The following is an 18379-nucleotide window of genomic DNA, read 5'->3' on the forward strand; positions in this document are numbered from 1 at the left end:
AAAAATCATGTAAAACTTTCATTAAATCTGAAGTAAATGTGTATCTGCACCTGCAGATGCAGAATTCAGACTCAGTGCTTTCTCCGGTGTTGAATCACAACACACTCTTAATTGCCTGGCAACTGACCAAATGAACTCTCACAACTTTGAAGAAAATAGTCAGATACAGAAAAGCTTTGATTTTGTTGGAAGTAGATCTCAAAAAGCCAATTTTTGACGTAAAATAAAATGAGAACAGATAATTAATTTAGCAGACAACATGATTATATGCCAGGCTCTGTGCCTAGAATTGTAAATAAGATCTTACCACACTTAGTTTATGTTCCGATTTTTAAATTTCCGGGCCACAGACACTTATTAATTAGTGCTCACTGGTCTATTCACATTGTTACACCATGTCTTCTTTCCAGCTCTTTCACCACTATAAGGAAGATTTATACCACCATGTGATGAGTGGGCAGGACCATATCCAGAAACCTGAGAAAGGTTTTCATGGGATGTATGGCCATTATTTATTTGCTGTTTACTTAAAAGCCAACAATGAACCCGAATAAAACGGGTAACTCCGAAACATGGACAATTAGTCTCTTGTACTCTATTTTCTGAAAAGTATGCTAATTTTATATATGCAGAGTAACTAAATTGGTTGACTGGAAAGACATAAAAACAGCATACTATGGTATATGGTTTAGTTATTACAGGGAGTATTAATAATATTTAACAATTGTTTTGAAGTATTAGAGTTGAGACAAAAAAGGGACAGCAAAATCATAACTTAAAACTTCCTATAAATTTCATAAATATGTCCATCTATGTTTAAACACTTCTGATAAATATGCGTAACCATTCATTTTTAAACTTTTCCTATTAAATTCAATCAACATTTAATAGTTGCTCATTATCAAAAGATCATAAATTTGCCCCTTCCCTCCCTTCCAGGTGGGGCTGAGGATCCAGCTAGATGACCAGGGCCTAGGGTTCAAACGGCGTGGTCAGCACTGGCATCACTGGGGCCACAGCTTCGGCTCACCCGGTCCTTGATGTAGCTGAGGCTAGGGTTTTGACTGGCATGTTAGGGATCAGTGTGGTCAGGACCAGGACAGCAATGGCTAAGGATTTATTTGGCATATTTGGGGCCAGGTGGGCCAGCGCAGCAGATGGCATTGTCAGGAGACTGGAACAGAAAGGGAGAGGGCGCAAATAATATATTCAGGACTATGGGAGCCAGGTTTCTCATATGAAAGAAAGGAGTTACAAATATGGAAAGGGAAAGACTAGATTAAACCCTGAAGTATTGAATTAGAATTGAAGATATCAATGTGATCTCAAGGTTTTCAGTATACACGTACACAGAGAAATACATATAGACGTATCTGGGTGTGTGTATACACACAAGTTATTTCTTTGATCTGTCCACCAATAGAGCTTAAAGCCAATGACTTTCCAGCAGCAATGAGTACTTCCCAGTACTTCCCAATAGTATATGGTTTCCATATACTATTTTCCATTTAAAGGAACCAGGGCTCCTTGGAAAAATGGGTGGGGCAGGGGAAAGTATAAAATAAGTGTGGGACACTTTGATGTGCCAAAAAATAAGGAAGAGCTCAAAAGTCCAAAGGACACAGAAGCAACCTTAAAGAGACTCCCATAGACAAAATCTGAGAAAAGATCAGTATCAAAATAAATGATATTAATATATTATAACTTACTGAATAAAGTACGAATCCCTGAGTCCATACTGATATAAATCAAAAAACAGAGGAACGAATGGAGAAGGGACTGTTCTTCCCCACTGTAGAATATCAATCAAAGCTTAAGTAAGGATGGACTCGCCACTGGCAACCAGAATAGTAACAACTGATTCAGGCAAGAAGTGTTAATGCACTCAAACTAACTGGTAACAATTTGATAAGAAATAGGACATTTAAACCGTCTCAAAGAACCTCCTCACAAAGTTCTTTTTATCAACTTTACAATAGAGAAATCTGATAGATACTACCCTAACCAAGTGTTCAAAAGTTAACATCACCAGGAATGGGCCAACTTGACATTATGTACCTCCTGGTATAAAATAGTGAGAAGACTATAATGTCAGTTCTGTGCTTTTTCTGACAAAATGTATACCCTGAATCTAGTCATGAGGATACATCAGATAAACCCAAACCGAGGGACATTCTACAAAGTACCTGGCCTACAATCTCCAAAAGTGTCAAAGTCAAGAAAGAAAAGACTGAAAAACTATTCCGTATTGAAGGAGACGAGAGAGGAAAACTAAATGCACCACGTCTCCCTGGACTGGGATGCTGGAACAAAGAGGACCATTACTGGGGCAATCAGTGAAACCTGAATGTGGTCTGCGGATTAGACATCATATGTCAACGTTAATCTCCCGATTTTGAGGTCATATTATGGTTATGTAGGACTGTTCTTGTTTTAAGGAAATATCACTGAAGTATTTAGGGGTAATGGGACACCATGTCTGCAGTTTACCTTCCAATGGTTCAAAGATTAGATTGGATGGGATAACACTGAATCTATAAACAAATATAAGGTAAGCAAACATCTTCACAATATCCAGGCTTCCAATCCATGTACATCACAGGGCACTCCATTTATTTAAGATCTCCTTAAATGCCTGTTGACATAATCTATAATTTTCTCTCTGAAGATCTTATATATATTTTGTTAGGTTTAATCTTGGGTATTTCAAATTTTTTTGCTTTAAGAGATCTTTCTAAAAACTTTCATTTTCTGTTAGTTGCTGATATACAGAAATACAAGTGACTTCTGCATATTGATTGTGAATGTAACAACTTTGCTAAACTTTAGATGTTACCAAATTGTCTACACATCAAATCAAATCAACACATCAAAACAATCTCCTGCCTTTAGGAAAGAAAAATCCAGAGAATTACACTGACTATAACTTGTCATAAAAATATACAATGGTTGCCATCTAAAGAGATTTTTATAGCTGTACAAATACTGTAGGTAACACAGTGTTAGCTGGGAACAGTGCAACCACTGTACCACCTTTAAATTAACCACCCAAGGAAGGGAGGTTTGATTGCATTTGCTTCTGAGATTTCTAGGCCACAAGTCCCTCACAGGGATCATAACAACTTCATCTCTGTATCAGAAAAAATACATCGCCTAAGGAACACTCGAAGTAATTTTAAATACTCGTAAATTCTAATTAAGTTCTCAGCACGTAAAACAAGCCTATCTAGGGAAGCTATGATCAACTTCACAAACGTGAACACTGTGCTTCACACAAAGCTTTCTGGTGGTCGGGCAGCTCTAAAAGGACCCTCCACTCTTGCCCTTTCCCTTAGCTCATGTGCTTTTCACGTGTCACAGAACAACGTCCTGATGGATGATGGCCACCACATTATCGGGGACCAGGGCACAGTGCACACTGGGCTGCCCTAATAACAGCAACACCTTCTCAGGAAATACTTCATAATGCCCCAGGAAACTAGAAAGCATCTCCATGCTGACGGCTGAAGCTGGACAAGATGCCAGAGAGCCCCAAAGGCAGGAAGGACCCAAAAGTGGAACTTTCACTTGTGAGGTTTAACGGTGAGGGGAACAGAGAGGCCAGTTAATTATACGATATACTCTTTCACTGAGCTGTCGCAATACGATCAGAGAGAACTGAAGGAGTTTTAAAAGTACATTGTCTAAGTTTCAGTTTGAGATAATGAGAAAATTCTGGAGATGGATAGTGCTCATGGACGGAGAACTATGCAAATGTACTTAATGCCACTGAACTGTACACTTAAAAATGGTAAATTTTATGTTATGCATATTTTACCACAATAAAAATTTTTTAAAAGGTGCATTTTCTATTGTTAAACACTACTGATACTACTTAGTAATAACAGAGTCATTAAGAGCACTAACCATCAGAATCTCTCAGCCCTGTGTCTGAGATTGACTCCAACTGCTACATCTGTGGAACTGAGAGCACATCATTTAACTGAGCCTCAGTTTCCTTGTCTGTAACACAGGAATAAAAAAATACTTACCTACCCATCATAGGCTGCTGTGAACCTGAAATGAAATAATTTACATAGGAAATCAGCAGAACTCAATAAACGCTGGCTCTTACTTTCTTTTCAGGTTTTTGCAGCAATACACTTCTTCTATATTTTGTACACTGCAGACTAAAAAGAAGGCTCCAGCATAAAAAGGCAAGCTATTCCTGTTTCTCTAGTCCTTAATGTCATGTAGAACTATATAACAACTTCTCATAAAATGCATTCCACGGTGTAGTCAAGGGATGTAGAGATCCAAGTGCTGACACTAAGACAATGGTCAGTAAACCTTAAAGTCTCATACCCTAAGAGGCAACAACTGCAGAGAAGTCATAAGAACTTGAAATAATGTAACACGTTATACATAGACAGATATATATTTTATCAAGTATAACACGGTCATATAAAAGCATATACTAAAAATAGAATTCACACATACAAAAAGAGGATTTTTTTTTTGTCCCTTTATATCCTATCTTAGGCAAAATAACAAAACCCAGAAAATAACAAAACTGTACTAGTTCTAAAAAATGGGAATTTTATAAATGAAATATATTCAATCATCTATACCCCTCAAATTCCAAACAATGAGGCTTATTGAACTATACTCTTAGAATCAACTTAAATAAATCTTTGCACGATTCAGATGAAACATACATTGTCAATGGTTAAAAGTCCAGGTAGAAAAAGTACATAAAATTATTCATAAACATTCAGAAACATTTCATACAAAAGGAATGGTTTTTAAAAAGAAACGCAGACAATAATAAGAGGAAATGAATTGAATTTTAAAACGTTTTTTTGGACCATTATATAAAACACCAAAAAGTTCAAAATTGTTGAACAACAAAAGTTTATATAGAACAAAGCCAAGAGGTGAAAAACTATAAAATGTATTAAAACCATCTAAAGCCAAATAAAACATAACTGAACTATATAATTTAAAAACAGGTTTAAGTGCATCTTCTTTGTACAATTCAACTGCCTATCACATGTAAAATCTGACAATTAATTAAAATGCAATTAAATATAGATTTGCAAGCCTTTTGACCATTATGTGAATATTAAAAAGTTAAGTGAATTGCCAATTGAAAAATAAAAGGTTACATACATACCATAAAAGCACAAATGGTCAAAGACGCAGTATAAAATTGCGTGAAAAAAACAATCATACCAAACAAAGATCTTTTGGGCACTTGCAGTCAGAAACATTCCTTTTATAAATAAGCACTTAGTTTCACTTAAAAAAAATAAAGCTGTTTTTCCCCAATTGCACCTATTAGTCAAGAACTATATCATATATTAGTGATGCATTTAAATGGACCATTTTATGGGAATAATCAACTGAACTTTAAAAAAATATGAGTCCACCTATTTATTCACAACTTCAAAAACACAGATAATTCCAGTGAGGCACAGCTGTGGCCCTATCTAACATTCTACCATTCAGTATAACCAACAGAGGCTAACACAACATGATGACAGAAAGGCAAGTCCATGATGTGGCAATCCTACAAAAGGGGCCCTGCAGCCAAAAATGTCTTTCACAAAACACAATACCACAAAACAAAACGACAAAAATAGAAAAGCTGAATTTTGACAGCCCTACACAAACTGTGGGATTTCATCTTCAAGGTCTTCAAATTGCTGCATGCGTTTTAGCCTGGGCCTCTGACACGTGGGGTGCACGTCCGGCAGGTCCCGCTCCTCAGAGTTCTCTTTAGGTTGACTGCCCGGCTGCCCGGCACGGGCTGACCCACTTTCTGAGTTTGGAACTGATTTCGGCGCGGGCCCCTGGGGAGCGTGAGCTGTGCCAGGAGGCCCTGCTGCGGAGGCGGCTGCAGGCTTCTCCTCGTCCCCTCTCCCACTCCCCGCGGGGGCGTGTGGTTTATAAAACGTCGTCCAGTGCTGAGGCTGCAGTGTCCTGGGTGCTCTGGCAGAAGTGGGAGGACATGAGTCAGACGACCGTCTCTCTGACACCTGTCGAGCCGACCTCACCGGGTCTGTGTATGGCTTACTGGGCTGGGCGGCACTGACTGGGTGGTCCCCTCCGAGCCTGACACTCATCGTCACTCCTCTTTCCTGGAGCACACCGGGTGCAATCACTGCAGTCTTTGCAGTAAGGTCATTTTTTTCATACTGTTTCTCCTGGGTTTTCTGTAGAGTTTGCTGGTCAAAGCCATCAAAGTTGTAACAAACAACAGTGGGCGTGTCTTTTCTATTAACTCCTTCAAAGGCAGGATTCTTGCAAAACCTCTCTGAATTAACACTTCCCGCATTTCTGCCATTTCTCTCATTAGGAAGGCTCGCAAGAAGCAGTAGTCTATCGACAGGCAAACTAACAGGTCTAATCTTGGTCCGTGGAGGATGCCTCTCAACACTGTTTGTTTCCCTACTGGGTTTCAGAGGAAGTGGCTTGGATCTTTCATCTTCCATCTTTTGCGACGCAGATTCAAGCTCCTGGTCTACAAGGAAACGCACTTTGCTGTCTGAAAAACGAAAGGATTTACTTAAAAGTCAGCTTTATGGCAGGTGGTTAACAAGAAAGTCTGAATGAGTTATAAAAGAACATCCTCTCAAAACAACAAGGGTCTTCCATATCTATTTTTTTCCTGAGGAAGATTCACTCTGAGCTAACATCTGTTGCCAATCTTCCTCCTTTTGCTTGTGGAAGATTTGCCCTGACCTAACATCTGAGCCAATCTTCCTCTATTTTGTATATGGGTCACCACCACAGCACAGTTGCCGGTAAGTGGTGTAAAGTCCATGCTGGGAACCAAACCTGGGTTGCTTAAGCAGAGAGCATGGAACTTAACCATTAGGCCACAGGGCTGACTCCAAGGGGTCTTCCATATTTTTTTCAAGTTATTCTCAGTTATATATGCAGAGGAGTTGCATATTCATAAAGCATTAAAGGTGCATTTTGAATAAAATAAATAAAAATGTGAGAATTCTCTATTTATTTAAATCAATATAATAAGCAGCTACAAAATCCCTTGCAGGTCAATTAAAAAAACACCTGCTTAAGAACTTCTTTTTACGTAATGCACATGAACAAGTATTTGCTGGGTGAAAGAGCTGTCACAATTTCAATAGGCAGACAGACATTGGTATATTAACATCAGGAAAGGGACACCAATTTACACACCAACCAAATGCAGGTGTGCCCTGAGTCCCAAGGCTTTAGCCAACTCACTCAACCTGCTTTTGAGATACATTCAACCCACAGTGAGAGCATATCACAGAATTGCTTTAGATGCCCCTCATACCTGAAAAACTAATGTACTGTAGCATTCATCCTGTCCAATTAAGGTCGAATACTTCTAAGTGAAAAATGCTGTTCTCTCCACTTACTGTTTGACTTATTTTCTTCTCTTTCCTATCAAGTCTGGAACCATGGTCTATGTTTTCTCAAACTGGAACCCTGAGCTCCTTCAAACCCTGTCCCTTTTTACAGCATCTCCCCTAAAAAATGCCCATTTCTGGAAAGTTCCAGCCCTCTGCTCATGCTCCTCTTCAGGGCAAGGGTCTTCAGACAGGTGACCCTCAGGATCACTGTTAGTCATGTCTCAGCTGACCTCCTTCCTCCCTGACACTGCTGACCTCTCTTCCCTGGGCTTCTAGGGCGATGCTCTCTTGTTCTGCTTTCCCAGGCCCTTCCCACATTTATAGACCATTCTACGGGAACTGACTCTTTGGGGTCGGGCTGTAGGCACCCACCAAAGGATAATTTTCAAGTTCTGTGGGAAAACCTTATAGCCTACTGGATACGAGAGCAGACTCTGAAGCCCAGTGGCCGAGTTTAGTTCTGCTCTACCGCTTTCGTACTGGGCAAGGCACCCTCCCTGTCCCTGAGTGTCCTCATCTGTGAAAAAGGAATCATAACTGGAGCTATGCTGATGTGTGGCCTAAATGATCTAACCATAAAAAGTGCTTAGAATCATCTGGTCTATCTATAATAAACACTCAAAAAATAGCATTTATTATTACTACTACATATTCCTAATTGGGAGCCCTGGATCATGGGATAGTGAAATAAGCACAAACAGAGGTTCAAATACTAACTGAACAATTTATTAGGGGCATGACCTTTGACATTATTTAACCTCTCTTGACTATTAGGCTATGGGTTGGACGGGACTAATACTGCCTACTTTATAGCACAGAACTGTTATGAAGATCAAATCAGACAAATGGAATCAAATGATAAGCACAGTGCTGAGCACACAGCAGCAGGTACTTAACGAATGTTCGCTCTTCTACTTTTTTTAGACCCTATCAGGCTATGATCACTGATATTTGATTACACATCAATTTAACAGATATGGCTGCATTTAATAAAATCGGAATTTAGCTGTAGTAATATACAGAATTACAGTAACAAATGGAGATCTTTCCACCAGTTTGACAGTTAGCAATCACTGCAACTAAACTTATCGAACAGTGAATAAAATGACAACAGTCAATGAAAAAGACACACGCTTACGTGTGCTTAATGTGTTAAAGGCAAGTGACAAGTAAAAGCATTTGAAAAAAATTTTAAGTTTTAGAAGTCTGAATTTTTTGAATTTTAGGAGTCTAGTTTACTCTTCATTAGCAGTTAGATCAATACAATGATCTGTAGTAACAGAGATGCTAACGAATTATCATACTGCTCAACACCTTCCTGCCTTGACTTTAATTGAGGGCAAAAATAAAGACAAAAAAATATTTCAGAAAGAGCACAAAAAACACCTAGAACTTCAGGATGTCTTTTTGTAAGAAGGATTATTGTGAAGGACAACATTCATTTAAGTGCGAGGTACACTAAAAGGAAACTTCCTTAATGGCGAGCAAAGATCCGTTTACTAGTGAAGCTTCCTTCTCTGACTTCCAACTCCACTCAGGTTGGCTCTTAATCATGGTTTATTGGCACAGTTTTAAGTCACTAAATATGTATTTTACAAGGCCACTCACCAATGAGACACGCATCACATTTTTCTAATGCATTTTGCTTTCGTTCTGATTCCTCAAATGATTTAGCTGGTTCAAAAATCTTGCTTTCATTATCTGCAGTATGGATATCCTGTTGATGGAAGAGAATTTTTAAACATGAAGAAGTAAAACACACCTCAAAATAAACAGTTCAAGGATTTTTAACTTATTAACATAAACATTACAAAGTTCCAACACAATTTCATAAAGGTCAAAACTTACTTCCTTTGAAGAGAAAAACAATGACTTCATGGAATGTTCTGGGTCTCTTTCTTCTGGTGACAACAGAGGTTTTGGAAAACAGCCTTGATCAACCTGAGGTGCAACACCACCTGTACTACACACAACTACCTCTTGTGGCTGTAGGGACCCATCGAAGATCTTCTGTGAGTAAGTAATGAGGAACTCCACCAACCGTGCTTGATTTGAATATTCAGCAATAGAGGAGATGGTGACAGGAGCAGTTGTGGGCCTTGGCCTAATGAGACTTGGTCCAAATATCAATCCCAAGTTTCTGGAGTTCATCTTGTTTTCTTCTGCATGATCTACGACTCTGAGAAGTAGAACACACAAAGTTCTATGAGATTTGCCTATTAGATTTCCTTGATGATAGTTTACTATGGCTTGGGAAGTGTGGAGGAAAAACGGGCTACGTAAGTCTAGGAAAAGGATATATTTGATTAAATATTAACCACACACCAAATTGGGTTTCACAATGTTAGGATGAAATTTAAGTAGAAGGAACTACTACAGTTTTACCAGCAGAAATTTAAAAAATACCCCTAAAACCTGCTCCCATCTTAGTACACAGTACATCCTCCCAGGTCCTTATGCTGGAAACAAACACCAACGTCGATTTCTCTCTCACGGCCCAGAGCTATTCTTCAAGCCTAGTTGATTCTCCTTCCTAAAGATCTCTCTCTTCTTTCGACACTCCCACTGCTCTGACTTTACCTCGAGCTCTCATCCTCTTTTATTTCTGACTATTCAAGGAGATTTAAACTGCAGTAAAGGCCTCCCCTCCAAGCCATTCTCCATATCACTGCCAGAAAGAGCTAACAGGCAAATCTGAGCATGTTAAATACCTAGCTCAAAATTCTTTACTGGGTACAGAAGGAAGATAGTCAACTCATCTGCCAGGTATGCAAGACTTTCTTTATCAGGCCTCTCCCTAGCCCACCTCCTGCTAACGCTTGCTATATCCCAGCCTAACCAAATTCCCAAATGCAAAATGGTCTCTTATGTCTCTGTGTCTGGTACTCTCTGCCCGGAATGCTCTTCTGCACATTGTCTACCACAAAACCACTTCTGAGTTCTTCAAGTCTGGCTCAGAGCTACCTTCACTGATTCACGACCCTCGCTCCCCAGTCTTCCTCAGCATATTGTGCACACCTCTGTTATGACAGGAATGATGCTGCACTGCACTTGCGGAAGGTCTGTCCCTAAAGCTGACAAGCACAACGGATGGCAGAAACCTTGTTTTCATTCTTGTTTCCCTACTCAGGGCCTGGCACACAGGAGGCATCTGCAGAAAAGATGCTGGCTACATGAACATACATTCATTGTCTCCTTTTCCCTAACACATATTAGAAATGAAATGTTCATTTTAAAAACACCACCACAACAATGTGAATGTACTTAATACTACTAACTGTACACTCAAAAATGGTTAAGATGGTAAATTTATGCTATGTGTATCTTGCCACAATTTTTAAAAACCAAAAAAACAAAAACAAAAAACTGGTCAATCCTCCATCCACTAATGGACGCTTGTCTTATACAAAGTTCTTACCGCTTAAGATGGACTATGAGGTAATGAAGACTGTTAAAATTTGATGCTGGTAATTGTCTTAGAAGGTCTCTGCTTTTTAGAAGAATTCGGTTTATTTCTATGGATGTACTTGGCCATTTTTTGTCCTCAGAGCTATCCTTTTTTGTCTCTTGTTCTTCATTCACAAGTTGAATCTCTTTTGCAAGGTCTATAAATTCCTTGTACAATCGGAATAAAATAAATGGTTCTGGGAGCTAAAGAAATAAAATTACATTAGGAATATCATTCCATCCATTTTTACCCTGATAATAACTTACTGAATAGCTACTGAATGGTTTAGCATGTCCCTTTATATTAACAAGACTTAAGGTCAATCCACATTTAGAAATCTACATATGTTTGCTACAGATGTGATCTATAAAGTGAATCCGACATCATCACCATAAATTCTATCTATATTAAAAATGAGTTAACTGATAATCAATAAAAACTGTAAACCTAAAGCTGCATAATGGGACTTAAAGACTCTGATACATATCCTGTACCAATTACATTCATGACTGCCCCGAAGCCAACATGATCTTCAACTGTTCTGTGGAAACAAATGCAGGATAATCCACAAAATAAGTCAAATTAATTAGAAAAAGCTTATATTCTGAATTTTATTTCTTGAGTTTTACTTAGGTCAGACTGAAGATTAGCATAAGATAATATGGCTTACAAGAAAGAAACTGTCAACATTTCATTTATCTAATTTTTAAATACAACTTGAATTGCTGTAAGGAGATCAAAAGAAAAAGTTTCTCTAACAAACTATCAAAGAGAATGTACCACCCTGATCTGTCTACAAGCATAACTGATTTCAATGTTTCCACTGCTCACTGATGGAAAATACAGGGTTTTTTGGGTAGCTGATGCCCTATACTATCTGTCTGAGGTAGGCGCCCGCTTCTCCAGTTTTCCTGCTGATCCCTGAGAGGGGATGCCTTGAGATCAACTTTCAGCTCCACCAGTCTGGGATTTGACGGAGGTCACTGAACCTCTTGGAGCTTCAGATTTGCCACATGGTATGGGAGTAAAATGAAGGCTACTCTCTACTACTGTAAGAATCGAGAACGGCTTCCCACACTAAAGTCTTGGTCCCATAGCATTCCTGAGACAGAATGAGAACTGACAGCACTGGGCTCCATTCATTTCCTCTCCCTGACTGGCTCGAAGCGATAAAGGACGATTCGTCGTGAGATTTACAGTCATTCAAAAGTAGCTGTCCTCCATTTCTCAGTTGAGAATCCTGTTAAACGTGATTAAAGAGTTATCAATAGTTTCCTGGGCTAACACGGCAGATCCAACCTTCGTACCTAATTTCTTTCCCTTCAGCAACTCCAGTGAAATACAATTAAGCCCACAGGACTGGGAAAACAGGAATGGAGACACAAGCAACATTTCACAAGCAGAACAGCACAGGAACAAGTGCTGACTCAGCAGTCCTGAGAGAGCTGAAATCCCAGACTGAGACCCAACACGATTTACAGGACCCTAAGGAGACTCAGGGACTGTCAGCACTAGGTCCTCTGGTGCTGGGCGAGGGTGGGCTATCTAAGAAGCATTAGATCTCTAGGTCCTTACCTCCATTCCATGCTCCTGACTACTGTTCCCCCAAAGTCTGGGGATTCTTTCCTGGGCAGTGTAAAACAGAGGGTCTCTGGATGGGTAATGCTAACACAAGGAACAGATGGGCAATACCTAAAAATAGGGATTTAGGGACTGCATGCATGCCCAGATCCTGGAGCCTTCTACTGTACTTGGCCCCCAGGGTTCTGGCACCATATCTCTAGGCAGGGACGGACTCTTCTTTGGGCTATCAGACCAGCCCAAGAGTAGACTCCTAGAGGTACAGACGTAGGTGTTTCCCAAACAGCCCACCTATATCATACCACAGTTAAAGCTCAAATCTGCAGAGCCTTCATGTATTCAAGAGCTTCCAAAGAGATTTCAATTCCCAACTCTATCATTTTAAGCAGACAACCATGGAAGACAAATCAAAACAGGCAGAACAAAACCAACTTGAAGGTCTAAACTTGTGCTATCAATATGGTGGCCACTAGCCACATACGGCTACTGAGCACTAGAATGTGGCTGGTCCAAACTGACATGTCCTCTAAATGAAAAATACACACCAAGATTTCGAAGACTCAGTACCAAAAAGAGGTAAGATATTTCATTAATAATTTGAAAATATTGATTAGATATTTAAATAATATTTTCAATATGTTTTAAATAAAATATTAAAATTAACTTCACCCTGTTTATTCTTTTTATGTGGCTACTAGAAAATTTAATACTATATATGGGGCTCACATTCTGTTCACATTGGACAGGGCTATGAATATCCTCAGGGAGATAAGATACTGCATTCATTAAAAAAGAAAGAATGCTATATAAGGAACAGAGAAAACCAGAGTTCTTAGAAATTAAAACATGATCTCAGAAATGAAACAGTTTACAGTAGGGGTGGAAGATAAGGCTGAGGAAATCTCTGAGAAAGTGTTAAAACAAAAACAAAAAAAGGAAAAGCAATAAACAATAGAGAAAAGGTAGGGGAACTAGAGAACCAGTACAAGTTGTCAAGTATCCAAACTAAGTTCCAGAAAGAAAATACATAGAAGATTGGACGGGGGGGAGGGGAGCGGGGAGAAAATGAGCAACAAAATAAAAGTTCCAAGAACTAGAGGACAAGTAACCAGAATGACAGGGCTCGTGGAGTGTCTGAAACCGTGGATGAAAATACACCCACATCAAGGAATATCACCGTGAAATTTCAGGATAATGGGGGAGAAAGAAGATATTACAAGCTTTCAGAAAGAAAACAACAAGCCACGTACAAACAATCAGGAATAAGAAGGATCTCAGGCTTCAAATAGAACAAAAAATGCCTTCAAAGTTCTGAAGAAAAATCATTTCCAGTCAAAAATACTACAAAATACATTTACACATAAATAAGGCTTCAAATATTTACTCTTATTTCCACCTTGCTGAAGGATGTGCATGACCAAAACAGGAGAATAAAACAAAAACAGGAAGACGTGACACAGAAGACAGGTGTTCCCTCAGAAAAGAGAAGAGGGTGGAGATCCCAGGATGACAGCTATTCATCACATTACAAAGGACCCAGATGGAGAGCAGCACCCAGAGCCGTGCTGAGGACCAGCACCACCACTCTCCTAACTGTCTCTTCACCTGCACCTCAGGACAGAACACAGCTGCGCTTGGCCCGGATCTTTCTGTACTTGGCTCATCAGGACAATGTGCCGATTGTTCCTGCAACCCTTCCATGAGCTGCTGCCTGAAGCCACTGAGGCCACTTACTTCACCTCGTAGAGGTGTTTTCTTTGGACCTACTCCTGTCAACTGCAGGAATAACCGTGAGCGCAGACAGAAAAAATATAGAGCAGCCTGCTCCCTAGTCATACTCCTGCTGAACTTCCAGTACCTAGCTTACGGGACAGCCCTGCCTGAGGCCCCAAATATGGTGAACTTCCAGGATGCATTCACGACCTTGCCCGCTGACCTCTCACAACAGCTATTCTAAAATATCAGAGAAGGTACAGCTGGACCATAACCTGGACACTATTCTACTTACTGAATCCTTCATATAACAGCGTGAATAATAGCCTTTCCTTACACAGCTAGATTTACGCTTTCCACTTAGTTTTCCAAACTTAATGATACATTGCTTAGCAATACACAACAGGTATTAAAACTATAAAGAAAAGAGAAGGAGCTATTGACACAGTGAGGGAAGACTACTAGGGTGAGGCTGCGGGCTGCAAATGGGGAGGGCACACAGAGGCCTTCTATAAGGTACAGTAATGTTTTATTTCCGTAATCTAGGTGATGGGAAAGGAGAGTTTGTTTTTATTATTATTTTTAAATTGTACATCTATTTTACACACTCTTTGATCTGTACATTAACAATTAGATATCAATATGGTCTATGTCAATGAAAATACTTGTAGCAAATGTTATCAGCAAAATACAAATCATATTTTTGCTCTTTTCTATTTAATGGTAGTTTGAAGGGTAAAAACTTTACCTGTCGAAGGTATAATTTCAAGACGTCGCAGATGTCATGTGAACTAAATTCTGAAATGTCTACCAAGTGCATTCCATTTTCCAAAGCTTGACACAGTTTTTCAGTTTTTATTTTGTTTCCACATACACGATAAATTCCCTTGAGAAGAAAGGGGAAAATTTTTGAAAAATTCTACACTAGTACAAATAGCTAAATGCAGACATCTAAATATTTTTGATGCGTCTACTTCAATTTTTATTAATCTTTCAGGAAAAAATTAGGGCAAAATGAAGAAATATTTTCCAAATAAATCTGAATAAATTTGGTTACTTATTAAAATTTGAGAGCACTGTTTTCCCTTAAAGTCTCGTTATCATTAAAACAAATCACACAGGCATTTATCTTTTTAAACTTTCCATCTTGAGGGTTATAATGTACCTGTAGACACATGGCTCTATTTTCAATCTCTGATGCACATATTTTCAGTATAAAAGGGATGCCATCTGGTTCCTTTCTTGCGAGGTGTGTGAATTCTGCTCCAAATAAGTGTATTTTCCCCAGAAGCTTCTGATGACCACAAATGATTACTAAATTTTCCAAACACTTTCGGTGACAAACAAGGAGACACTACAAGAAAAATGATAGTTTAACACTGGTTAACTCACCTCGAAACTATTCACAACTGAGAAAACTACAGGTAGAGTGGTAACATGACAAAAATGAGTTTAAAAGGTATTGCTTGTAGTGTTCAAAATACACTTAATAGCAGTATGAAATTACAGAATGCACACTGCGGTTCAATTTATTAAAAATATATTTGCAAAAGATTCTAATCAGTAAAATTAATAACAAAAAAGAATAAAGCACAAAAGAACTAATGTAACCCCTGAAAGCTCTTACCTCTTCGCATTCCACACCCTGGAACACTACAATGCCTTCGCAATCCCTACATTTCGTGGGGGATCTCAGTTTACGAAACTTGTGAGTGAGGGCTGCCTTTGACATCAATGTTTTCTTAAATGTTCCAAGGGAATTGGGTCCTTGCAACAGAAATAGATTAATATATAAGAATTGTAAGATGACAGAAAAATCATAGCATATGATACTTATTTTGAAAAATCTTTAGACTTTGTAATCATTCCTATACTATTTTGAGTCCGTTAACATCAAAATAAGCATCCAGTTTATAGATCTCTTATGAGGCACACATTTATCAAACATTTTAGCTACGAGTAAAAATCACCATCAACCAGCAAGATACTTCTAAAATGGCATGGCGTAATGTTTTCAGAATCAGGAAATTTATGGTTATTATGCCCTTTAGAGAGCTGGGAAGTGTTACATAGGTGGAATTACATTCTTAGAAAACGCTCCTACGAAAGCTTCAAAGAAAACCAGCCATATGAGGTTTGTGTGTCAGCACTATTTGCAATAAGAAAAAAGTATTCTTAATTCATTATAAAGTTTGAGATGACACTAGGTAGTTATACATCATTATCCTACCAGGTCAGATGCTCCATATTATTTTAGGAACTGATGCCAAAAGAGGTGTCTGGAGGTCTCAAAAGTACAAAACTAACTTATGAGAGTCTAATTTAAGTCACTAAGGTAATTGCCTTCTCTTTTAGATCCTGCAAAATCCACAACTTGCACTGTCTTCAAGAAGTATACGTATTTACTTTTCCTGCCTAGCTTCTTGCACTATTTCTTTTGAAGAGGCTTTTTCAGAATTTCCATACACTGCAACCCTTTTAACAGTTAAGTCACAGTGTTAGGTTTACGAAAGATCAAAATATCTAGCCTATTTTAGGACCATGCTAATACATTTTAAATCTAGTAGTTTTGCTGCTTATTCTTATATTTCTATTTCTAACACTTGATTAATATTATCAACCCATATTATACATAATTTGTTGGGATATATTTAAGTCATTATAATGCCTTTTGTTTAATACACAGCAAAGTAATTCTTTAAATTATACTATGTTCCCAATATCATGCAGTGCTATCGCTTTGACTGGTTTAGTGGGAACTCGATTCAGGAAGCACAATACCAGCTTCCGACGGGGAAGGAGGCTCTCTTTCATCCAGATCATCTGCAGAAGACATGGTTCCACTGGATGGAGTTCGTGGAAGTTTCCGATGAAAGTCTCCTAAAGAAAATTGTGGATACAATTACCTGGCCATTTTAGAAATGGGTAGTATCATTTTTTGAATAGTACAAGTCATACTATTTTATTAGCTACAGTGTAAAAATTTGCTTCCATTCTCAGACTTTGGATACAGAGAATTCTGATATTTATTCCTGGGAACAAAAGAGAATTTAACCAAATCTGAATTTTCCCAATAAATTTACACAAATTTACATCCATCCCAACAAGACCTTACTGCCAACTTCTAAGAGTAAGTATCGGAGACTGTAGGCTCTAGAAGGATGGGGAGTATTTTCTATTCACGTCTCACATCTAGTATATGACAGAGGGGCTAACACACTGGAAACGTTGTCGTTAAATGCTTGCTGAATTAAGTTATAAATAAAAGTATACAATGTAACATAAAGCTTCCTAAAATATACAAAAATCTAGAATACAGCAATACAACAGTAACACCACATTCATGTCATCAGTAAGACAGCAGATTGGGACCCAGGAACCATGATCCCTGGCAGGGAGCTGAGAGCACAGGACGCAACAAAGCCAGCAGAGGACTCTGCCGTGTGTAGCAATGCATGTTCAGAAGCAGCCCAGCTAGGTAATGAGGTTTATCTGCTCCCTGCTGATATACAAACATATCCACATGGAAGAATTCACTTAACTCAAGGCCTTAACAGTCTCAGGTTCAGAGTTAGAAAGGCCTTTACAAATGATTTAAACCAACATCCTCTGCAAAAAGATTGCTCCTCAAAATATGCTTAAAAAGCTGTTGTCTAGTTTTTGCTTTGAATGTGTCCCCAGTGACTGGGAAATCATGTCACATGTTCCATCGTGGAACTACTCTTACTGCAAAATGGCTTCCTTACACTATTGAGCAGAATCTGCCTCCCTTTAAATCCCAGCCTGTGGTTCCACTGTTCCCCAAAGGAGCAAGTGAGCACTCTGACTCCCGTCCCTCCTCACTTCCAGCATTCGAGGACAGCTGGCACGCCCCCAGCTCCTCTCCCCCAGGCAAAGCATCCCCAGGTCTTCACCTATTTACCATGAGACCAGCTTCTAAATCTTTGTCTTTATCACATGAAGTCTTATAGGATCCCAATGATTTAGGGCTTGCTCTAAATTGGGTCTTCATTTCAGGGGACAGCTGGAACCACCTTGCTTTTACAAAGCTAATTACAAATATTCAGTTAAATACTTAGGCTCATATCTCCAGCGTGTCCCTTGAACACAGCCAGTTTTAAAGCAGGACACAAAGTAAGCCTACAAACCCCAGTGCTGCATGGAAGTTATTTCCAACTTTAAATTTGAGAGATTTATTTACAGGAATAAAATTTCTGTAATATGTAGAGGACTAAAAAAAAAAAAGCCT

General features: G+C 38.8%; 1 protein-coding gene across 5 annotated transcripts in view; it reads right to left on the bottom strand.

The window, feature by feature from the left end:
• Positions 1 to 4398: 4398 nt before the first annotated feature.
• ARHGAP29 (Rho GTPase activating protein 29) overlaps positions 4399 to 18379 on the bottom strand; it is a 71939-nt gene continuing 57958 nt past the window's right edge. For all 5 annotated transcript variants that reach the window (XM_044748870.2, XM_070486865.1, XM_044748871.2 and 2 more), the window contains 8 exons: positions 16912 to 17010; positions 15758 to 15897; positions 15296 to 15484; positions 14879 to 15016; positions 10807 to 11039; positions 9237 to 9567; positions 8997 to 9105; positions 4399 to 6529 (listed from right to left, as the gene is read on the bottom strand). In XM_044748870.2, the coding sequence (XP_044604805.2) occupies positions 5646 to 6529; positions 8997 to 9105; positions 9237 to 9567; positions 10807 to 11039; positions 14879 to 15016; positions 15296 to 15484; positions 15758 to 15897; positions 16912 to 17010 (2123 nt within the window). In that variant the 3' untranslated portion in view covers positions 4399 to 5645. The remainder of the gene's footprint in view (positions 6530 to 8996; positions 9106 to 9236; positions 9568 to 10806; positions 11040 to 14878; positions 15017 to 15295; positions 15485 to 15757; positions 15898 to 16911; positions 17011 to 18379) is intronic.

The sequence above is a fragment of the Equus asinus genome, chromosome 16, assembly GCF_041296235.1.
Source record: "Equus asinus isolate D_3611 breed Donkey chromosome 16, EquAss-T2T_v2, whole genome shotgun sequence".
Taxonomy (NCBI): domain Eukaryota; kingdom Metazoa; phylum Chordata; class Mammalia; order Perissodactyla; family Equidae; genus Equus; species Equus asinus.